The sequence below is a fragment of the Streptopelia decaocto genome (genome assembly GCF_964273445.1).
Source record: "Streptopelia decaocto genome assembly, chromosome: 1".
Taxonomy (NCBI): Eukaryota; Metazoa; Chordata; class Aves; order Columbiformes; family Columbidae; genus Streptopelia; species Streptopelia decaocto.
Window position 1 is genome coordinate 199,581,576 of NC_138663.1, and position 24,712 is coordinate 199,606,287.

A 24,712-nucleotide genomic window follows, 5' to 3' on the forward strand; every position below is an offset into this window, starting at 1 on the left:
ATTGAGCTGCATTGTAGGGAAGGTAGGAGATGCTGAGACCTTTGAAAGTAGGTATATTTGGAAAGGTAAGTCTGTCTTATAGAAGATCATATGACTTGAATCTTACTTTCCTTGTTATATGCAAGTTCATCCATTTAGAACGATAGTTACAATAAACAGGACCCAAATGCAACGATCTAGTTCCTTTCTGAGGAAACAGTATAGACTGTTGCAAAGCAACAGAGGAAATATTCTGCAGTCCTGGGTACATTCAGCACAGAAGTCATTCCTCTCTTCAGAGAGTACGGGATGAGTCACATTATAGCATCATGCAGTTTGAGTCTGGTGTAGCCATCAAAACGAACACTTGGGCCCACAGTGCTGTCTCTGATAAGCAGCCGGGGCAATTTACTGAGATTTTAAACATCAAATTACATTGTGCAAACATAATGGCAACAACCTGCAGCAGCTAAAATCCTAAGAGAGTGGATTAATGTGGCCATGCAAAATAAGCAAGAATTCTTAGTTGCTTAGAGTTGCTTAGAATCATGATGCATGGCTTACCTGAACTGCATGACACCCAAATCAGAGTTCTTTGGAGCCAGGGAAGTAGATTTTTGAGGAGTTAGGAAGGGTTAAGTACTGTATTGTCCATTCTGAAAAACTGGATGTGAGCTGGCAACAAGTGCTCACAGCCCAGGAAGCCAACCGTATCCTGGACTGCATCAGAGGGAGCGGGGCCAGCAGGTCAAGGGAGCTGATTCTGTCCCTCTGTTCCACCTGGAGTCCTGCATCCAGCTCTGGAGCCCTCAGTACAGGACAGACCAAGATGATCAGAGGCTGGAACAGCTCTGCTGTGAGGACAGGCTGAGAGAGTTGGGCTTGTTCAGCCTGGAGAACAGAAGGCTCCAGGGAGACCTTGTTGTGGCCTTTCACTACTTAAAGGGGACCTACAAGAAAGCTGGAGAGGGACATTTTTATCAAGGCCTGTAGTGATGGGACAAGGGGTAATATTTTTAAACTGAAAGAGGGTAGATTTAGATGGACATAAGGAAGAATTTTTTTTATTGTGGGGGTGGTGAGACACTGGAACAGGCTGCCCAGAGAAGCTGGGGATGCCCTATTCCTGGAAGTGTTAAAGATCAGGCTGGATGGGGCTTTGAGCACTGATCTAGTGGAAGATGTCCCTGGTCATGATGGTCTTTAAAGGTCCCTTCCAGCCCAAACTGTTCTATGATTCTGTGCCAGTACTTTGTGCTGCATATAAAATTAATCAGATGTAGCCTAACAGAAGATGCAGGGTGCAGGTTTCAAATCAGTTTGGAACTGTTCTTACATCCTGCTGTATGCACATACCCTTTTATTAGTGTTTTGTGGCTGAGCAACTTAGAAGATACTGTAAACACTGTAGATTCTTTTAACACGCTCTCTCAGAAGCAAAACTCATGAAACCTAATTTCTCATGGATTTGTCCATAAAAACTCCCCATATTCGTTATGCCATGCTACTGGTAACAGATATGCTGATTGGCTAGTTAACTGCTGCCAAGTGTATCACTCAATGGTGAACATCTACTGACTTTTTTCCGTAGGAGTGTACCTTAGATTTGTCATTCAGTACCCTTTTTCCAGCGTTCTGTGTAAGAAATGAACCGCTTTCATATATTAAGGGGTTGAAATTCAACAATGGTTTATATGTTCTTATATCTATTAGCTCTAATATCATCAGTTCTCTGTTGTGCCACATACAGATACAAGATTTACAAACCAAGATGAAAAACCCCAGTAAACAAATTGAGACTTACTCTCAAGTAAACTTACGTTGAAGATATCATTTCAATACCTTAAGTGTGAGTTAGATATGTAAATATTCTGAGATCTGATATATCTTGTACTTATCTCGCTGGTTACCAAAGCTGAAGGAACTCTGTTTTCTCTTCTTTTTCTTTCATTACTGTTTTGCTGGGAGTATTAATGAGAACACACCCATCAACTTAAAAGCACTCAAGAATCCATCTCCAATAAATCCCTTTTAGGAAAAGTAATGCCTCTTGATGGCCCACGTCTTTCTGTTAACAAATTCTCTATCCACTTTTGTTGGCTTCTCTAAAATAATAAAATAACATTTATGTTTGGTGTAACATTATTCTTACAAAGGAAAACTGTTCTGAAATAAACGGGGTTTTGTACTACATAATGGAGTATGCCCTCTCAGAGCCTTCCTGACTGGTCTTAATCTCTGCTTCCTTCTGAATTTGCTGGCAACTCTCTTATTTTAAAATTTTGCTATCAGAATGAGGGGTCAGTTTCTCATTTTGCCATATTTAAACCGTTTGCTATGGAATTAAACAAATAAGTTTAGGAAATTTTGGCATGCTGATTACTGGTAATATTTCAAGAATACATACATCTTGATTGAAAATGGAAATTGGCTAATTATTCCAGTGATTAATTTTATCTACCACATCCCAGATCATGTTTCTCACCTCCTCTTCATTCACCGAAAAATTGTGAGCTATCTACTTTGTTTTTCTTCCTGCAGGCATTTTTTTCCAGATCTTAGGTTTTTCTGTCTGTAACACGGATACAAAAGTGTCCTGTTAAGAGTTTCTTGGAAGAAAGTGCGTCCATAGGTTTATACTCATCTTGTCTGTGATGTCACCAGCTGGACTGAGAAAATGCTTAGAATTGACATCGCTGATTTCTGTTTCAGTCGGAAACTGATATTTGATCTGGCTTGGCAGGGGCTGACAGAACGTTTGTGTGTGTGTATAGTTTCTCTTTGATATTCCCCTCACTGAGATTGGAGGAAGTGATAATGTTTTTGTGGCTGTTGTTTTAGCTGAAGACTTTCTGCAAGACAGAGAATGTGAAGTATCATTGCATCATGTTTACCTTTGTCTTCACCACAGGAAAGGAAAAAGATTGTTTAGAAGAGCTGTAAATGTAAGAATTTAGATCAAATTTTCCAGGACAGGCTGTAAATGCTGGTACTTGTACAGCATGAAGCACGAAGAGAACTCTTACCCCCTGAGACTTTCTATGTATAGAAATACTCAGTAAGAATATTTCTAGCAGAAAAATTTTGTGCAAATATCTAATGATGGGAGAAGTTAGAAATCTGACCAGTCTTTCATAGTTCCTTTTCCACAATAGAGAATTTGAGTGGAGTTATAGGGTGAGAGAATATCATGTTCATTCTTATAGGAAATTTTTAATTGTCTTCAGACTTAATTTTTGAAGCAGTAGCTCTAATTAAGATAAAGTACCTGTCTTCATGGAACGATGAAGGGAGCTCAGTATGTGATTAGACTCAGAGAAGGTGATTAATGATCATACTTGGAAATTACTTTAGTTCCTGTAATGTTTCGATAATCGGCCCTACTTTAAGTTCTGTAAGTGGACACCGTGATAATGATGAAGTTCACACAGACTGTATGCACAGGAACAGCCCTACTAATGTGATGTATTTCGGGGAAAGAAGGCTCTTTTTGGTCTGTATGTCCAGTTTTTGGAGTGAGGTACAAAAAGAGTTGATTATTTTGCCTATGTCCTTCAGTTTTTGGAAAGAAAGTCATTTGTGGATTAAATGGGATGGTGAACTTTGCTAATAGTGGATAGCTGTTACTGTCAATTTTTTTTCGACAGTTCAGGCTTCTCCTGTTTCCAAAAAGCAGCTATTTCTAGCAGTTTGGCAGGCAAATACAGGCAATTCCCATGCTTAACTTTTCTCATTTACTTTTATTTAGATAAATAAAGACTTGTAGTTTTATCCTTCTTTAAGTCTGTCTGGATAAACAGAGTGGGTGTGTTAGATAAACACATGTAAATACAATACCACTCCAACAGACATACCCAGCACACACAAAATAGACTTCATAAAGTTGACTTTCTTATTCTGCTTTGAGAAATAAAAAATATGAATTTCTATTCTCAATTTAGAGGTGAGACAAAAGCATGTACAAGAATGTATACGATCTACCAGCCAAGGAATAATATGAAAAATACGTGAAATGGTATTGAAAAAACCTGATAATAACCTCTGCATTAGCTCCACTTCCCTGAATAGTTTATGTGAAATTTAGTGTTTTTCTAGGTAATGAGTGATGATGTGGGGTTCTTTTCTTTCCCTGTTGTTTATTAAATAAGATGAAGACACAGTTTCATTATATTTCTCTGGGGATTATATTCTTAAATAAAAAACTGGTGGGTGTGTTATGTGTTTGTTCAAGATGGCTTGTTTTACAGTTCAAACAGAGCAGTAATTACATGTGCCTTGTGCCAAAAATTTCAGGACAGGAACACAGATGCAGGTACAGTCAGACTGTGCCCCAAACTTAAAACAATTTCCCAGGTGAGCAGCGTGGTACAGGAGCCTGACTTGCTGGGAATACCCCAGGAAATACAGGTATGTGTAGCTGTGAACGTTCACAATGGGTAAGAACTCTCACTGAAAAGCAAATAATGGAAATGGCCACAAATTCAAAGCTCTAGTTTGCAAAATCCTCTGCAGGATTGATATTAAGCATGTGCCATTCCGGTGGAGTTAATTTGACTTTGAAGTAATCTGATACATGATTTCCAAACAGAGATGAATGAGGTATGTGCCTAGATTTAAGCATGTACTCAAGTTTTTAAGTGACATAGGTTCAGCACAGTCTTTTTGTTCCATTTTTGGAAAGTTGTTAGCACAATGGGATGTCTATGGGGAGAATTCCTGATTGTGAACCCAGCACAAATAAGTGTTTTGCTGATCTGGAAGGGGCTGCCGACTTAAGGAACTCAGAGCTTCAACAGCAGTGGTGAATTCACACAGAAAAAATGCTCAAGCATGACAGCTCATGTGAGATCACAATATCATGTAAAAAGGTCACAAATTAGTGTCAACAGAGGAAAAAAAAAGTAATTAATTATTCAAGACCTGTTATTTTTTTTACTGTGTGTGTTTATTAAATGCCTATGACACAAATCACAAGTGATGTTACGATAATATTAAGAACCGTTTGCTTTTAAGAAAATTGCCAAGTAGCCAATCCAAAAATGACAGCGGTGTCCAGGGGCTGGTAACATTCGCCAGGGTGTTCTGGACCAAACTTGAGAAGCTGAGGGATGGATTTAGCGTATTTCCTTCTCTGAAACACCAGGGGCAGCATTTGCTGCGTGTTGAGCGACCGGGGACTTGCAGTGCAGCCCTGCAGCCCGCTGTCTCTGGCCCTGAAACGGATGTATTAAAGCACGGAACACGAGATGCTGCTTGGAAAAAAAACCCCACAAACAAACGAACAAACCAAAACAAACCAAAACAAAAAAGTGAAGCTTAAACGTCTTACGTTAAAATTCAGAAATCTTTGTTTTGAAAGATCATTCTCCGAGTTCTACAAAATCTGGTAAGAGAGAGAACTCCTGCAGCTACTCTGGTATCTTCCTGAGCAGCACCACTGATTTTGTATTCCCACAGCGACTTGGAAAACTCCAGCCAAGACTTCATTTAAAACATCCTTGCTTATTCTCCCTGAGATTCATGTGTTACTGTTACACGTCTTCTGTGACTGACCCTCTTATATGAGGCAGTGACACCTGAGATATAAAGAGAGAATAAAAGCCCTAGTGAGGCCTGAAGCAAAGGTAACATTGTCTATTATTTTACAAACATTAAAATTTCATTTTATTTTGCAATGGTGCCAGCCCATTGTTTTCAAGAGATGCACGCTACTGTAATGTATCAAGTAATAACCCACTCTTCCTCAGATGTTCAAGGTTAAAAAAAAAAATCCCTTTTTCCTGTTAGCAATAAGACAGCACATCCACAAGCCTGGCTTGCCCAGACCTTGTCCTTCAGAGAAGAGTCAAAGTCTTTGAGGAGGCAAATGTGGGGCTGAATGTGCTCACACAGCCAGGCCCCGGAAACCCACATGGATGTTTCTTGCAACATGCAGGAGTTGGGGGTCATGTAAGCGGGGGCTTTCATATTTCCCTTATGTCCAGTGCTGCTTGGGGGGGATTCCCAGGAATGTGTCATTTCATCATTGACATTGAAAGCATTTGCATGTATGACCTTGGAAGGGGATAAAACCATCTGAAAGCGTTATGATTAGTTCCTCTCCATCCTCAGCTTAATGTTCCTGCTATGTTGGGATAAAATTTGTGTACTTTTCCAACTGGAGCCACTGTAGAACTAAATGAGATGATGCACCCTCATATTAGGGCTGTGCAGTCCCAAAAAACCTTAAAGGTTTTCCATCAGGGATGTGTCCCTGCATGCTTGGGGGCAATTCTTATTCCCAAAGAGGTATCTGGGAATTTGGATAATACAGCCACGGTAGCACAACAGCATATTGCTTTAATAAAACCGACCAGCTCCCAGCTATTTCTGCATCCTCCTTCACAGCTCACCTACAGCAACACGCAGAACCTGACAGCTGCCGGTTGCAGCAAGGCCAGTACCAGGGGCCAGGTCCCCCAGTTGGCCACCCCTGCTCCAGACAGAGGAGTCGGGCAAGAGAAGCACCGAGGCTGCGGCTTTCCCGGGGAGCAACCGAAGTGCAGGCGTGACATGCCTTGCTCCACACACGCGTGAAGCTCCTGTCAGAGCCCGCAGCTGCCACATCCCGAGCCTGACCTCGTGTCGCGCACTCATCCCGTGCATGAGAGCGCCCTAGAAGGCACTGCTTGTTTTTCTACCGCCTGTTCCAGAGAAATCCAGCTGGTAGAGGAGCGCAGCGCCGTGATTTATTTGAGAACTCCCTCGTACTCGCCTGAAGGTCTCGCCGCCAGGGGAAGAGGGAGAGCGGGAGGCTGCGCTCCTCGGCGGCTGCTCAGGGCGGCGCAGCGCCCGCCCGCGCCCCGGCACCCAGGTACCGAGCGAGGAGGGGAAAGGGGATTTCCTTGGCTTCCTCCCATGCAAATACCTCCCGGGGAGCGGCGGCGGCAGCAGCGGCAGCTCGACTCCCCTCCGCGGCCGCTGGGAGGCTCCGCGCCTCGCCCCGGCCTCCCCGGCGCCGCGTCCCCGGCCGCGCTATCGCCGACACCCGCCTCCCGCCCCCGCAGCGCCCCGCACCGCCGAGCCGCTCCGCTCCGCACCGCTCCGCGCCGCGCCGCACGGACGGGAACGGGCAGCTCGGGCACCCGGCGGCGGCAGCGCCCGGAGGAGGCAGCGCCGATAACCCACCGGCAACCACCCACCCCAGCGGGTCGGGGATGGAATATACAAAAACACAAAGGAAAAGTGGCTGGACTGTGCTGGGTGCAAAATGCTGGAAGTTTGTAAGTGCAACTCTCCGTTTGTAATTACTGTCTGAAGAGGGGCTGGCTTTTTTTTTTTCTTTTTTCTTTTTTTTTTTTCCCGTGCTTTTCTTGAAACTGTACTTGAAACTATTCAATAGCTGGGAGTATAAGGGAAAGTATGCGAGAAGAGTTCATTGCCTGGGTTCGTAGCTTGCTGCTTTATTACTAAGGGGGGGAAAGAAGCACTGAAATCAATACGGATTTTATCCAGTGGCTGGATTAACTGAAGGCGAAGCGTGGTCTGGAGTCCACTGACTGACATTGTACCGGACCGGGGGATCCGTCTCTCTTATTTTTAGAGGAACTACAATTTAGCGGCAGACAGTTGGACACAGTAATAAACCGACGAGTGGCCAGCAAAGAGCGGGCGAGAGAAACGAGAAAGCACAAAGCCTAAACTAACCTGAGCCGCCTCCTCCTCCTTCCCCGGCTCTTTATTTGCACATTTACTAAAGACTTAAAAAAAAAAAAACAAAAAAAAAAACCAACAAACCAAAACAAACCAACAAACCCCACTCCACCAAATCTACCAGATTTTTGGTCCGCTGGGGGTTTCTCCGTGCCGCCGCGCACGGCAATGCCTTTCCTTGCATAAATTTCCACTTCAAGGAATAACCCCCCCGCTCCCCCGAAATAAAATAAAATCAATAAACCTGCCAAGTCTCACTCATTCCCGAGGAAGATCTCCGTCCAGGGATTCATTTAGGAGGCAGCGGCTGGCTTTTTTTTCCGCCCTCCTCCCCCGGCGGAGGCCCCCCCGACCCCTCTCCCCGGGCGCCCTTTCCGCCCCGCGGAGCCCCTCGGCGGGTTTGCCCGGCCCCGACCCCCGCCCCTCCCGATGCTGGCACAACCTTAGCGGCCGCCGGACGCCCCCGTCCCACCCCCGATCTGTCAACCCCCCGCGGGGCCGTCACCGCCCGGGGGCCGGGTGGGGGTGGGCTGGGGGCGCGGGGCTGACCGCCCTCCGCCAGCCCTCGGGCTCGGGCTCCCGCCGCTGCCCCCGCCTCCCCCCCTCCCGCTCCATGCGGCAGTGAGGACCGACCCAGCCGGAGGGCCAGGACCGGCAGCCAGCGATGGGCGACACGGCTCCCCCCCAGGCCGCGGGGCTGGGGGCCGGGCTGCTGGGGGGGGGCCCGGCGGCGCCCCGGGTGCACAGCGCCATCGTGGAGCGGCTGCGGGCCCGCATCGCCGTCTGCCGCCAGCACCACCTCAGCTGCGAGGGGCGCTACGAGCGGGGCCGCGCCGAGAGCTCCGACCGCGAACGGGAGAGCACCTTGCAGCTCCTCCACCTGGTGCAGCAGGGGCAGGGAGCCCGCAAGGCCGGCAAGCACCCCAAGGCGGCGGCCGCCGGCGGCCCGGCCGCCCCCGCCGCCACCGCCGCGCCCCCGGACTACCACCAGCACCTCCTCAGCAACGGCGGCATCAACGGGGAGCAGCCGGCGGGGGAGCAGCGCGCCTCGGCCCTCCTGGCGGTGAGTCACAGCGCCCGCTGCCGGCGGGGAGGGGCCGCGACGCGGGGCGGTGAGGAGAAGCCCCCGCTGCCTTCAGGGCTCCCCCGCAGCCGCCCCTCAGGCGGGGCGCGAAGGTGGGGCCGGGCGCGCTCCGCCCCGGAGCTGTTGGTGCGGGTGTCTGGCGGGGCGCTTGGGCCCTGCACCCCGGCCCCCCGCGATGGTCCACAGTGGGTGCTGGGCCCGCCGTGGCACCGAGGGTGTGAGGGGCGGTGGGCAGGTCTGCCCGGCCCGGACCGGGGGAGCTGAGGGGCTTCTCCTCCTCGAAGGGATTTGGGGACAGACTTCAACTCCTCGAAGGGATTTGGGGGCTGCCTTATTTTTTTCAAAACAGGCTGTAGTCCTAAAAGGACATTGTGTGTGCCGTCGCCCCTGAAGAGGGGCAGGGGTGGCAAACAACACATCCCCAAGCAGGGGGGAAAGTGCCACTGAGGTGCGGCTTGTGTTCACGATTTCCCCCTTTGCCCCGTTTCACCCCGTTCGTCAGGGCTTTAGGCGGCTGTTTTCACTCCAGTTTGCTGCCGTGTCCCTCGAAGTCGGCCGGTTCGTAGGCCCGGGGCAGGCGGGCAGCGCTGAGGAGCCAGAGCCCGTGCGTGCGGTTCAGCTGCCGAGCTCGGCCCACGGGCACTGGTGGGCACAAACTGCAACGCCCGGCGGATCCACGGCGTCTCACACCCGGTGCTCCGAGCACCAGCTTCACCAGAAAGGGTCGGTTTGTTATTATCACCGAGTGTGTTTTGCGGAGCGGAGTTACAGGAGTTTTCCAGGCAGTGCTGCTTTGTAAATAATATGTTGACCTTTTTCAACTGGAAATTGCTCTGAACATGTCAAGGAGGCAAACCCCTGTCTCCTGTTACTTTATTACCAGCAGTCCATTTACCGTGCTTTTGAAGCATATGCTGTGCTGCGCTGCCTTCCAACTCTTAATTCTCAACACACATGCGAACTATTATGAGGAGTGACTGTGTTCTGGTAGGCCCGCGGCTGCTATTCGAATGGCTGAAAATAGATCGCTCCCTCCGCGCCAGACATCAAACCTATCTTTCTTAGAGCCTGACGTATGCTAAAACAGGACCTTCGTGGTTATTTCTCCCTTCTTACTCGGGAGTTTGCCAAGGTGTGTGGATTGACGTTTGGGGCTGCGTTACTCAGCATCATTCATGAGGGCGATGATGTAAGCATTAATGCGATAACATTGTGTCCAAGGGGAATTTAGGCACTTCGACCTGATTCAGTGTTCAGATTAAATCTCCCCACGTTCCTTGTCACAATCAAAAAAGCCATTATCTTATTTTTCCAGTATGTATTCATGAAATGCTTTGCACTTGTCTTACAGGAAAAAAAAAAAGGCTTTTGCCTAATAATGTACGTCCAAGAAAAATCCACTTTCTGAAATCAGGGAACAGGCCTGTGTACGTTTTTTTTGTTTTCAGTGTTTTTTACTAGTTGTTACTATTATTATGAAATAGCTGGAGGCAGATGTTTGACAGCACTAAATGTAACAACTCCAAAGAAAATATTGAAAGATTTTAATCTTTTAAATGCAGAGTGGTTGTCCTTGTTTCTGAAATACCGCTAACGATTGTTAACTTGCTCTTTGCTGGACAATGCTGTGCACAGCCCATGCTCCATGGTGTATGTTGCGTTACCTCCCAGATAAATCTGCACAGACGTGTCTTTGACAAGGGGAAGGTCTGACAGCCCCCCTCGTTTTTGCACGCCAGTATTCGGTAATCCTGCTGACAAGGTACGTGACTTCACTGAGCATGACATTTGGGGCCCCAAACCACGTTTTGACACTGAAGAAATGCTGGCTCATGAAGCAGTATTGTTGTAATGGTATCACTGCACATCGCTGATCCTCCCACTCTGTGCTCGACACAGGCATTTGCTGCTCTGGTAGGACTGCCTAATTAAGGAACAGAGAAAGGCATCAGTTCAAAGTCACATCTCTGTCACACAGGCACATGTTCCCCTTACCAAGGGCTCCTTAGAACATATTGTTGCAAATACTATAAAGGAAAAAGCAAACCACAGAGTGTCTGAGTGGGATGAATTCAAGTGGCTGAGGGTCATACGCCAGGTAGCACAGCATTGTGCTCTTGTTCTTGAAAAGGAGGGCAGGGATGGGCCAGGAAATAATGGGGTCGTGCTTTCACTCAGGCCATAGCTGGAGGAGAAATCTGCTCTACCAGTTATTCCAAGGGTACTTGAGAGAGGAAGTCACAAGGTAGACTAAGCCTGTTGTCATGTGCATTACCAATGGATGGGGAATAGAACCATCTCTAAGCCAGCAGAATTCATCCTCTATGGGCTGTTTCCCAAGAGGAAATGCAGTGGAAACTTTATTTGCAGTGGTGGCTATTCCTCTGATTCCAGACATTTTGCTTATAGCAAACAGCAGATCTGAAGTGCACATGGTCCTGGAACAAGGCACAGCTCTGAGCTTCAGCTGTGGCAGGTACAGCTCTGGCAGAAGGAAGCACGAGACAGTGACGTGTGTGTGAGTCTCACACTGAGCATGTGAGATTGGACACGCCTCTGACTCCTTGGGGGGGTTGTAAAACTCCACCTGCCTTGCTGTAGCTCCACCACTTAAAAAAAACCCCAAAATACACAGATAAGCATGAAGGCAGCAATAGCTCTCTTTGGGGAGTTCTGGCTATTGGGGCACTGTTCTGCAAAACCAAGATTGTCCCCACGCTTCCTCTTCTGAAAATAGCTGGGTTGTTTTCTTTGCTTTGCAGGTCTCACTGCTCTTGTTACAAGTGTACCTGCCGTGTTTAGTGGCATTGGATGGGTTGTTTACACAGTTGGACTCAAGAGTAAATATTTGACACTCGATAACATTTGAAACACCATTCACTTGAACATATCAAAGAGCTTGAAGTGATTATGTGACATTGTTGATACAATTATTTGATAATTATCTTCTCCCAGTGGACAGTTTAAATCCAACAGAAGAGAGGGGGTTTAGTGGGGGTTGGTTTGGGCTTAATTTGGCAGTGTTACTTTGATTTTTGAAAAAGATCTTCAGCAGCAGCATTTTCTAATTGGAGAGTAGATTTTTTAGCTGGACCAGTGGACGTGGGTGAATGTCAAGGAGAAATTTATTCTTTGGGACGTGGCTAGGAAAGCTTTCGTACTTTCTGCCTCCCTGCATTTCCCAAGAGCTGACATTTGTTTATTTATATGGTGGTGTTACTTTTCATGGTGCAGAGTGGATCAAATAAAATATTCTGTCTTTCTTTCATACATACATCTATATGTATGTATATGCCCTCCAGCACTTAGCTGTTTATATTATTTATGTTTTATATAAACAGTTAGCTCTGGAGGGCATTCCTCAGTGGCTTAAGCATTGAACTGGTAATACCAAGTTCTTGCGCTGCTGTTTCAAATCTCCAGCAGCCAATTCATTCCTTCGTTCTGACATAGGCTGAGCATCGTTCGTTTTGCTCTGTGCAAGCCAGGAACTCTGTTTCCTGAACATTATTGTGTTATTCTGGTCAGGTTCTTTCATTGCAGCCACCACACCAGTGGCAACATCTTCCTCCGAGTGTGTTAAGTGACATTTGCCACTGGTCACAAGTGACTTGTTCTACTTTCGCTCATCTCAAAGTTGCACTGAATTTATCGTTATAAGGATTATTATTTTCTGTTCTCGGAAGAGTGACTGTGAAAGAGGCCTACTCCCCAGATGTAGTCTGCAAGCAGGTGAAAAAGACAAGGAAAACAGTCTCATAAAAATGATGTAGCCAAGGAAGAGGAGAATGGGTTAATTCCTCCTACTCCCCTCAATTCTCATCAATGTCAGTACAAATCTAGAAGAGTCAATGAGTTTATCCCAGTTCCCTGAGGACCCTGACGCGAGACAGGGTTGCCTGACTGGTGCCAAGAGCCAAATTTGACATATAAAATCTCAATTCAGGCAGTTATTTAGTTATTTTATACAGAGATCCTTTAAATCAGGGTGTCAATCTCCTACATTTATACAGTCCTAAAATTACATTTGGCCCTTTGAAGGCAACTGCGAGGCTGATGTGGCCCCCAGTGAAAATGAGTTCGACACCCCTGCTTTAAATGATCCTGGAAGTCCTGACTTTGTTTCCTAAGAACTTTTTTTTTATGATCCACACTGTGCTTGCTGAGGTTTGGCCTTCCTTGTGCTAGCATTAAAGATCATCAAGCATTTGAAAAGGAAGGATTGTGCTCTGGTGTCTGTGGCCCAAGTTTACGCTTCCCCCATCACCCAAGCTCTTTGCTTTGTTTGCTAGTTGGCTGCCAGGGTACCGTGCAGAAATAACTGCTGTTGCTGGTTCTGGACGTACGTAACTTTCGGAAGCGCTCTGAACCAAGCAGGATGAGGTGACCAGCTATGGGGTGAAGTGACATTTCAGTACAGTGAGCAGAGGTGGATTAAAGCACAAACCGTTGTGCAAAGCTGGGGTGGGATCTTTTGACCAACGAAGTTTGGTGCCAAAGCTATGGAATGTTCTGTTTGTGAGGTGAAGGACTGCTGCCTGCTCCTTGTGCTTCTGCAGGAGTGAAGCTGGGTTCTGATAAAGACCATTTATGCAGCCGAATCAGGTAAAATGAGTAAGTCACATCGCCTTTGTGAGTAGAGAACTTTGATCTGCTGTCATGGGCCCCGTGGCCTGCTGGGAGCCATTTGGTTAAGATGGACATGGGCGTCATTTAAAATCTTTGCTCCCCTTGGCTGTGAGAACATTTTCTGAGCCAAAATCAAGAAGACCCCCTGGAAGCTGCATAAAAGCTATATTTAATGAAAAGTTCAGCTGGTGAATTTGTTAAATGCATGCTAGTGTAGGAGCCTTTTCAGTCCTAGCTCTCCAATCTAATCACTTGCATCCTTTGAAGCTTTTCAAGCTTTGAATACATTTAATGAAAGTCTCCTCCATTCTGAAACTGTTTAACAGACTGTTTCCACCACCAAAGTTTCTGTAGGTAGCAAGCAGAGGAACGGTTTGTTTGCCTGGACTTGACACGCTCTCTGAAGCCAACCCATGGGCTTCTTCCCTGACTGTTACGGCAAGTCCTCTCATAGAGCTCTCGCATCCTTTGTGATGCTCAAATTGAGTCTCTTGTGTGTAGCACCACAACAAAGGAGAGTGACATGCAGCTTCTGTTTCTTCTGCACTGAGAAGTGTGACTCCAGCAAAAACGTTAGCTGCTCTGTGGGGAAATCTGAACCTTAGAAAAGGACGTCTGAGTCAGAGAAGCTGCTTTGCTGAAACTTTGACTTATCTCACTATTATTACTTCTTCACTTACAAAGAACACGGCTTGCAGCTGTATGTGGGGTTCGGTTAGCTTGCAGTGACCAAAAACTCAGCAACCAGGTTATACAGCAGGTTAAAGAAAGGCTATAACTTGTCTCTCTTCCTAACAGCTATCAACGATCCTTTCTACCAAGATAACATCTTTGGAGGGCAGTTGTAGTCTGCTTTTCTTATCGAGCCTATTGGCTTATGAAACTGACACTTCACCCATGTCTCATTACTGGAAAGGGCTCCATCCTGGTGTTTTTGACAACTTTGGGAAGGGTAGTATCTCCACTGTTCCATTTATATTGCACATTCCATGTGGTGTAATAGGAGCTGGAAGTTGGCAAGCTGCTCAAGCTGATAAAGCACTAGCATAGGGGTGCCAGCTCTGCCAGCAAGCATCTCTGTGACCTTGCTCATGTCCTCTGTATGCTTGAGCTTTTCAGGTGGCACCATCTCACTGCCTAGCACATGGGAGCTTGGTCTCTGCTGATGGCCCAGCTCTACATGATAATGACCTGACACCATCACTTCTATGGAGTTCAGGAGGGTGATTAAAGAAACCACTATGCAACACTTTAATGGACACACAGTCATCTACGTGGTACGTAGAAGAGCTTTAGATACCTGGCTGCTCTGAAGAGAAGAAGAGGAAGAAGGTCTTTGCTCCTTGGCCTCTTTCTGATGTCTGCATGTCAGTGTTTCCCTGTATGACTTCCCAGTGATGGTGCTTCCAGCAGCAGTAGCATGAATCTGATTGGATTCATGACCAGGCTGTGTTTTCCACAAATCTGAATCAGTGGCTGTAAACTTGAAAAGGATCTTACCCATATTATGCTGCTACAGTTTGGAACATCTTTGAAAAGTGAAAGAGGCAGTGGTCTTGGTTGCAGAAAATAAGGACTTGGTGCCAAGTGAGATTTGGATAATTTTTTCAACTTAACAGTATTAAGAGACAGATTTTTTGTTCATTTATTTTTGTTTGTTTGCATTTTTTTATGAAAGCATAAACTATGCCCCAGATTTCCCATGAAAAGCTTCCTAGAGCCACTTGAGAGCCAACTTGTGAATTTGCCATACCTTGTCAAGTTCTTCCAAAGTATTATTAGATGCAGCTAGTCAATCCATAATTGTACTGAAGTGCCAACCCTGATACCTAACACAAAATACCTGCAACTCTCAAGCAGCAGTTCTTAGGTGAGTGTGCTGTAAACTAAATCTCAGTGTTTCTATTCTGACTCTGGGATCTATACAACAGATCACTCCTGTTATTTCACTTCAATAAAACTCAGTTTCCTCTATGAAAAATACTGTTTATTACCTTTGTAAAGTGCATTGACATCTGATGGTGAGTTTTATGGCTTAGAGGCCATTTTGATGGAGCCTAAGACTGGATATTTGAATATTTGCTTTGGCAAAGCTGCAGGCAGTGTATATGAGTTGATGGATTCTTCTTATTTGACTTCTGTGTTTTGAGCTTTTGAGGTGCACTCAAATCACCTTTCCAGCCTTTGACCCACAGGTATGACTACTGGAAATATAGACCCAAATGAGTCTTTTACGTAATCACATCACTCCCAGAGCTGGGTTTTTATGGCACTACGTTGCCAAGATTGACACTAAAAGTGCAGGATGTGGCAGTGCCCCTTCTTTTTAGGAGAAAAAAAAACAAAAAACATTTCCCAGCTTTTCATTCATAACCATAAATGTATGCTTTGTGTATTCTTGCTTTACTTGCTCTTGATTCTGCATCAGTTTGTACTCAAATTAGTCTCCCAAGTAAGTCATCTGTGTCCAAGTAGTTAATGTACTTGATGCAAACTGGGAGAAAAGTGGGACGGGAACTGAGAGCATATATGCAAGTCATCTGCTCTCTGCCGAGGCTGCAGCTGCACCCCAGCACTAGCAGGTGGGAGCCACCTTGTCCTGCATGTGTTGCCTCCCATCTGGTAAGATGACTATATTGTAGTAGTGGAAGAAGGTTCATGCCAATGGCTTGGGGTGGGAGGAAGACTTTCTTAAGTGAATAATTTACGCAAAATTCCAATACACTTAATGAAAAATTATAATTTATTTTGGTTTGAGTTTGAAAATACCTCACGCCCGTGACTTCACATACAGGTGTTGGCGTTTCCCTGAAAAAATTAGTTTTGTTCAGAAATGGCTCCTGTAGCTACTTTTATGTGTCACTCAGTTATCGTTCGAATGTGCTTACAAACCCAGCTGAATCAAGATGCAGACACAGTGAGGAAGCGGATCTTGCAAACCCATTTACCTACTGCCTGAGCCTGAAGCCACCTGAAAGGCCCAGTAAGATCCGGGGCTAGCAGATGAAACCCCAGGAAGGTTCATTGTGGCTATTCTGTTTTGAAACAAAACACTCTGTTGTGCAGGAGTCATCCCTGTGGTACCCTGGCTCTATTACAGAGCTCTGCAGGCACCTCCCTGGAGTAGGTGTTACACAAACACCCAGTGAGAACCCTGCCCTTCCCTGCATACCTTAGGGCCTCGAGAGACAAGATAGACAAAGAATGGATGAAGGAACAGAAGCACAGAAAGGTCAAGTGTCTTGCCCAAGGTCAAACAGCAGGTCAGTGGCAGAGCTGGGAACAGAGCCCAGATTTCCTGACTCCTGGTCCAGCACTCTATTAATCATCTCTTTGCTTTGTGTTCTGTGGCCTGTTACTGTCCATAGGAAATGTGAGGACGACTTTCCGACAGCTTCAGAATTACTACTTAGGTTTGGAAACTATTGATCATCAGCAGACTATTGAGATAAAGAGGTCGTGTACTGGACATTTGCACTAGAGGATTCAGAACTAAGTGCTCTAGGTATCAAATCCATTCCAAGATGCTGAAAAGCTGTATTTCATAATCCCAAACATTTCTTCTAAATCAGTCAGATTTTTTAAGACTATTTTCCCTTATGTTGTGCACAAAGTAGTTTGTTTTTACAGAGTTACTCATCACAGTTGAACTCCTACATTGGTGCTTGCCCTATAAATTATTTCTTGCTTGAAAACAAGTTACAACACTTACTTAGTTAGCAGGGCTTTTCTTCTCCATGGAATTACCAATGAAATGCATAGAAAACCATAGAGTCAACAGTCCTGAGACACTTGCAATTCTTACTTACTTTTATTCCTCACTGTGCGATGTATTCAGTTTTCAGTGTCTTTCAATTGAATTATCTTGATCACAAACTTAATTATATCTGTGAGATTCTTTTTTCTTCCGAAAAGTTTTGACTTGAGGCAAAACTCTGGCTACCGTGGTAATGACTTATCGAGAGTCTCTTGTAAACAATAGTATAATCACTTTCTTATAGTCATGGCAACAGTGTTTAAGCAATGAGCTTACTGAACACAATGTGCACTGTCTCCACTGAATAGCTATTGCAGCGCTGAAGTGTATGCTGCTCATTTTCAGAGGACTCAGGGTCATAAATTATTCAGCAAAACAACACTGCTTCAGAAAGCGTCTTTAAAATTGTTGTATTTTGTACTAGCCAAAGAAGGATGTTTATCTGTACTGATGGGGCTGTGTTTAATTGCTGCACAACAGCGTACTCTTTGGGCCAGTTCTGCTCTCACTGAATGTCAGGGTGTCTGTCTCAACCATTTGAGACATTTGAGATCTCCTTGTCGGCAGGGTCATGCTTCTCCTGGTAACGTTTGCCACTGTGTGAAATCCCTAATGTGGAGCACAAAATGGCTCTGGAGGATGCATCCTGCACATATGCATGGTGTGAGAGGTGGTGTCGAGGTGCAGAAGGAGGAATTTGTTTTAATCAACAAGGGGTTCACTCCAGCAGGGCCAATCCCTTCCTTGTCTCAGAGCATCACCTGGATTTCTTCTCAGTGGGTTGAGGAGGCACCTTGAAGGGTGGATGTCTTGTCAGAGTTGAACCCTAAGACAAGGGGTTGCATCTCATTTTTCTGTTTATTTTGTTTATACAGCTCTCTCATTCAAATAACTAGAGCTGGAGGAAAGACCTTGTTGGCAACAGTTGTTGTTTTGGGATGAGTCATTCCACCAGATTTCAGAAATGCCACCCCAGTGACAGTTGGCAAAAATGCTGCATGGGCTGTTCAGTTTATGTTTTTCACTTTGGAAAATCAGACCATTTATTTAGGGTTCTGTTGCTTTAGAAACCATCTGAGACACTCCAGTTTCCTTTTCTTTCCCTTTCCTTTCCCTTTCCTTTCCCTTTCCTCTCCCTTTCCTCTCCCTCTCCCTTTCCTCTCCCTCTCCCTTTCCTCTCCCTTTCCCTTTCCTCTCCCTTTCCTCTCCCTTTCCCCTTCCCTCTCCCTTTCCCCTTCCCTCTCCCTTTCCCCTTCCCTCTCCCTCTCCCCTTCCCTCTCCCTCTCCCCTTCCCTCTCCCTCTCCCCTTCCCTCTCCCTCTCCCCTTCCCTCTCCCCTTCCCTCTCCCCTTCCCTCTCCCCTTCCCTCTCCCCTTCCCTCTCCCTCTCCCTTTCCCCTTCCCTTTTTTCTCCCTTTTTCCCCCTTTTCCTCTCCTTTCCCCCTTTTTTCCCTTTTCCTCACTGCTATGGTGTCTCAACATCTGGGCTTTTCAGCCTCAATTCTGATCTGATTGGCTCCTCCTGCAACAGACTATGGGAAATACTATGGACGTGGCACTGTGGAACACCAGCCTAATGCAGGATCAAGCTTTTGATTTCTGGTCATTATGCTAGTTTATAGTAAATTATTTTGTTTTCCAAAGAAATGCATTCTCTCTGCTTCTCTAAAAGCTTTTAGTTCAAGATCCTTCCAAGCTAGATACTTGGTATTCTACTTGGGGCTACTTACCTCTATGGCCCAGTTCCCGGAAACAGTTATGCATGTGCTTAATTGTGCACACATGGGTAATCGCACTGAAATCAAGATGTGTAGAATTAAGCAAGTCTAGAAGAATTTGCAGGGTTTGGTCTTTGTTCAATAAACAGGCCTCAGCCTGGCCGAAGCCCATGACATTCTACAAAAAGAAACGAAATTCAAAAGTAAGTAGCATATTAATTATCAGTTGACTTATTTCCTCAAACCAGTTAATTCTGTACTTTTAAAAACTACTTTCCATTTTCCCTGCAAATCCAATTGCCCTTCCTTTCACACTCATTTTTCCTCCTCACTGCTCAACTCCCAGCAGACCTGATCTGCCAGCCACACGATCCCCTTTCATAATGATTTGAGATCCGACATTTCTTTTTTCCTACCAACTTTGTGTATTACCGTAATGGTTCCTAGGATGTATTTTGGCCAGCTTTTAGGGAGAGAGAGAGTCACAGTGTTTCAGACTTTCATTTCCAAGGGCTGTATTAAATATAATCCTTATAATTATAGCACTGCCAGTTGGGCCACTGTAGCTCAGGCTATGTCAATATGTCGTCAAAAGCCTTCTTTCTCAGGAGCTGGAACTCAGTCATGTTGATTGAATTGAAATTTGATGGCCAGCAGCTGCAAACACATTCTGGCCCCATCCCCCTGCCTCCTTGCCTTTTTTTTTTTTCCTTTTACCACAAAATTCTCTTGCTTTCCATCAAAGTTGTGAGTTTACAGACCAGAGATAATGGCTGATTCCTGGCTAAGTTATTCTGAGCTGCCCTTTGGGGTATGTCTGGACTGTCCTTGGAGGGGTGCCCTGAGGCAACCTGAAGGCACAATCTGCTGGCTGTGCCCACGATGGTGAACCTGAGAGCACAGCCCCAGGGACAGTGTGAAGGCTGTTCTCAGACTAGACATGACCAACCTCCGTGTCAGAATGTCGCGATTTACCCAAGCTAGCAATGCAACCACAATAGCTGCTCACTCACCCCCCTCCCCACCCCCCCGAATAGGGGAGAGAATCAAAAGGGAAGGGAGGAACTTGGATTGAGATAAACACAGTTTAATAAAATAACAAAATACTAATACACTACTAGTAAATATATATATATATATATAAAATAGAAATAGAATATAAAATAAAAGATACTCAATGGAATTCCTCTCAAACTCCGTCTGCACCGAGAAGTCAGTCCCAGGAAGCAGCACCTGGTCCTGAACAGCTGAGCCCAGAGAGAGAAAAGAGGTATAAGGCAGAAAAGCCCTGAGGCCCCTGCAACACAGTAGGATGGCAAAAAAGGCTGAACTAAACGTCCCAAACAGAGTTCCCCCAGACAAGACTCCAAGAGCGAAGACCCAGAGAGAGAGAGAAAACGGAAGATCCCCGTTCTTGATAAATATGAAGCATGGTGCTAATGGGATGGAATACTCTCATTGATCAGCCTGAATGTCAGTCAAGCTCTGCCCCATCCATGCCCCCTTCCTCGATGCCTCACACCTGTGGGCAGATCACTCAGAGTGTCCTTGGCTCTCAGACCAGAGCAATTAAAAACATTAACTCTGTCCTGGGATGTTATCTCTTGTTCTCAAACCAAGTCCAAATAATGACCATGCTAACAATGAAAAAGAAAGGTTTCTAACTGTATGAAGAAAATTAACTCATTTTCAGTCAAACCAGCACACAGAGCTTGTAGGATGCCATTGGTGTCACAGGCAGCAGCTAAGGGAGCTGCAGACATGTCTGGGCTGAAGCCGGTGAGGCTCCTGTGTGAGCAGGGCTGGGAGCACCACAGTCCATTCCCTCTCATCACCTTGGTCAGTCGCCACACAGACCTCACTATTCATTTAAGCAAAGGTGTCAGGACCGGCCTAATTCCCAGCAGCAGTTTATACTGCAAGTTTAACACACGCTTTGTTAGCCCTGGGTGGCTGGGGGTAAGAAAACAGCTCTGAATTGGGGGGGAAAAAAAGGTATCCAGTAGTTGTCTAACATGATCCTGTCATTTTTGGTACTTAAAAAACAAAACAAACCCCCGGCACTCAGAATATGAGATGTGCAGGTTTTAAAAAGTGCCAGTTGCCAGTACACAGTAACAACTTTTCTTAAGGTCTTTCAGTCCACGTATTTACAGGTGGACTAGAATAGCCCTGCAGAAGTTAAACCAGGCCCTTGAGTAAACAGTACATACTTTTAAAACATTCTGTGTATACCAGCCATATGTAAGGCCTTTGACATACATTTGCACCATACACAATACATCTGAGGGGCCCTAACCGAGCCAGGATGGCCAATGAGGCTGATAACCCCCTCACTGGCATAGTGGATGTGTGTTCATTCTGTCAAGCCCGTGAAGGGTAACTGCATTTGGATGACCGGTGTGTCGAAAGGGCGATTTACTGAAACGGTCCATTATGTGGTTCTTGGAGCCCTCTCTCAGGACATACTGTCTGTGCGTGGGTCAGCAAAGAGCAGCCTCTGTGACACAGGTCAGAAGGACTCACCACAGCTTTGCACTGCTCTTTTGCTCACAAAATCACACTTATCCCCTTCCCCTGGTAAAGTCCCTCTCCACCATCCCCCTCCTCCACTTCCCAAAGCTATTAGCTGTTCCTCCTCCTCCACATTCACCCCTCTGTCACCTGGGCCATTGCCATCCCTCCTCCCCCTCCATGCTCCCGACACTGCTTCATAATGTTGTTTTTCTAGCTGGGAAGGAAGGGCCAGAGGGCCAGGCTAATGGAGAGGTGATGAACACATGGTTTCCACATGTTCTCCTCATCTTCTCTTGTACTGCTTCTCTAGCTGTCTTTCCATCTTTATTTCAACTAGAAGTCTAATGACCACGAGTGTCTTCTCTCCTCCTCTTGTTAGATTTAGAAAAGATGAGCTCAAAGGTCCTGTGTCACTGTCACAAGAAACTTAGTGCAAAAACTTCTGTGAGCTGACAACGCACATGTAGGTTCTCTGGCCTCTCGTCACAGGGAATGGGTTCTCACAAACTGGACATGCAATTGTCAATGCTCAGGCTCCGGTTCAGAAAAATACGTAGAGAATATGCATGAAGAAAAGCATATGATTAAATGGTTTTCAGTCTGAGTGCTCCTTCCTTGAAGGGGGACCTCACGTTGGAGAAGGCAAACTTATTGGCCCAGTTCAGCAAATACTTCAGAGTATACCGAACTTTTAAGAACAGAAGTACGTCCACTATCTTGTATTTTTAATCACCCTTAAATAGAGTAGGGTGGTGTGGGCAAGGCAGAAAACGTGGAGACTCTCCTGGCCATCTCTTAACGTTTTCACTCATGCTCTGGAATCTGAGAAGAATCTAAATACATTTCGGGAGTGCTGCTGCCTACATGCCACTGTAATGTGATGTAATTGTGTTGCGTGCTCATTTGCAGATTATTTAAAGCAATTACAATGAAATGAAGAGCAATTAAGTCTTAGAAAAGAAATGTTCTTGCAAAGTTAGTGGTATTTCTATGACTGTGCTTGATGGTGGGTTGGACCCTTGGACCATGGATTCCTCTCCTGCACCCCAATGATGAATCTGGCAAGAGCCAGGAGTCCAGATTTTTTCAACTTAATAACATCTAGGCATCTATTCTTCCCTATATTGAACTGAAACCAATGGGAGCCAGCCACCTAATTGGATTTTTGGATCTCAGCCTAAAATCTCTGGAGTGCTTTGGAAAATTTATTCCCAGGAGATTTTGCTCGAGTCAAGAATATAGACTGGGGACATTGCTTACAAAAAAGACCCAACATGTGGCATCAGTGCATCAGTCAATGAGTCATCCATCAGTGCCAGAGGTCAAAGTATTCTTTGTATTTACCTAGAAAGTAGTTACCTATTTACTTTCTGAAATGACGCTTGTAGTACTAACATGACATTTTGGTTTGCTGTACAGCAAACCCACTATTTTTAAATGCCTTGTATAAAGACAGGCCTTGTTGTTTTTTTTAAGGTTAGAAATACTAGAGAACAAATGTAAAAGGCCCATTTCCTTCCTTGCTGGTACGTGTGGTCCAGGAAAAATCCCAAGTTGTGCTAGTAAGAGACTGTCCAGTCTCTTCTTGCTGATGATGTAAGTGTTGCTCCTTCAGAGAAGGCTGAATTATTGTTTTATCATTGCCTTCTTCTGATCTGTCATTGTTTCTGCTTTCTTTAAAGAAGGATTTACCTGTAAAGGACTCCAGGCGTATCACACACAGGCAGGTCCCAGCCAGGAAACCCAGTGTCAATGCTGAAACTCCATCTCTGGGGCTCACTGTTTCTCCCGGGTGCTTGTTCCTTGCTGGGCGCTGGGATGGCTGGGCTTCCCAGCACATGTGGTAACCATTCATCTCAGGGTGGTGTTAAAGGCCAGCGCAGGAGCTGAGGGCTGAAGCAGAGCTGAAGGGCAAAGAAAGAGAGGGAAATTTTGCTGTCAGTGCCTGAGTGTCTCTCTCTGTAAAATCCTGTGACATGTAAGCAAAGGAAGCTTGAAAATTAGCCTGGGAATAGGAAAGCTAATTGGTACAGAGCAGGATAATCATCCTTTCAAGGACAAGAAAAGAAATTGGCCTCTGCCAAGTGCTTTTTTCATTTTTCAAGGAAAAAACCCTACTCCAATTTGACCAACTCCACAGCAGCAACGCAATGGGAACCAAGTGGCCAGATCTCCTGGTTTATGAGCCCTATTACAGAACATTCACATGTCTAAAACTTGTGCTCTTCCTTTACTCAATACGCTTTGTCTCCTCAGATCAGCCTGTCTCCCTCAACACTTAATCCCCCTTCAGCCATCCCCTTTTCCTGCCTCATAAGCCTCTCCCTGTGCTCGCTCTGAAGCTCCTGTTGGCACCAACATAGTGCGAGTGCTTTGAAGCGGAGTCCAGGGCCACTGCTTCTCACAGGAGTCAGTAGCTTCTTCTGGAATAGTCTGTAAGGGTACAAGACCACAGGAGCAATGGACTTGGAAGCAAAACAAAGCTGCCTATAGCAGGACGCTTTAAGTCCTGCATGAACAACTGTGCTGGTCAGAGTCTCTCATAAACCGCTCTTATCTAATCTAGCAAATCAGTATCTTTACTGCATTTATTACCTTGTTATCGAGGAATGACAGGAAGGAGACTGGGACCTTGGTAAAAGCACCAGGCTGAGAGACAGAAATGAGATGTACTGTTGAGCAAAGGTTAGAAGAGCTGTACAAGCACGGCACTGAGCATTGCAAACAGCAGAGCTTCTTGTCCTTCCCAAATCCCACTGACTTTGCACTGGCAAGGACCTGGTTGCACTGACTGATGCAGGAGACTGTGAGACCCTATAGCCCAGAAATGGGTTGTTTAAAGGTTTCCCTTGTCTTGAAGAATTTCTCTGGCAAAATTCAAATGCAAGACCATAGATGCCAATAAGACTTCTGATCATTCACTCAGGAACATTATTAATGAGATCATTTTTCTGAATAGGTGCTGCAGCTTCTGCACCCTAGGATTTCATTTGGTTTACCTGATGGGAATGACCTACAGCTACTGACAGTGTTTATTTCCAGCTAGCTTCACTTGTGGCACTCCTCAGTAGCCCATGGTTGGGGTGCTCACGTTAATCAACCCCACTCCCCACTGCTTCCCCCTTTTGTTTATTTGTCTGCTTTTGCATCGCAGAAACACTTCCAGCAATTCCTCTTACTGTTGCCACAGTTACTGAGGTAAAGGCCTGACTGTCGAGTTACACTGCAGCAGAAACTTGAGTGAGTAAATGCTGAGAAAGATGCACATTTTGCACTGCAAGTGATTCCAAAACCAAGCAGGACAGGTCAGCACCCAGGGGTGCTTATGGGGACCTGTT

The 24,712-nt window shown here is 45.7% G+C and overlaps 1 protein-coding gene and 1 long non-coding RNA gene across 2 annotated transcripts in view; one reads left to right on the forward strand and one right to left on the reverse strand.

Annotated features, from left to right (window-relative positions):
• Positions 1-46: 46 nt before the first annotated feature.
• On the reverse strand, positions 47-8,670 carry LOC309440438. The gene is made up of 3 exons (XR_014184200.1): positions 8,536-8,670; positions 5,309-5,555; positions 47-5,192 (listed from the first exon to the last, which is right to left on the reverse strand). It is a non-coding gene; the product is annotated as an uncharacterized lncRNA (long non-coding RNA).
• The window catches only part of MAML2 (mastermind like transcriptional coactivator 2), a 222,260-nt gene continuing 203,542 nt past the window's right edge, over positions 5,995-24,712 (forward strand). Inside the window, 1 exon segment of the mRNA XM_082054091.1 lies at positions 5,995-8,734. Within this exon segment, the coding sequence (XP_081910217.1) occupies positions 8,336-8,734 (399 nt within the window). The 5' untranslated portion in view covers positions 5,995-8,335.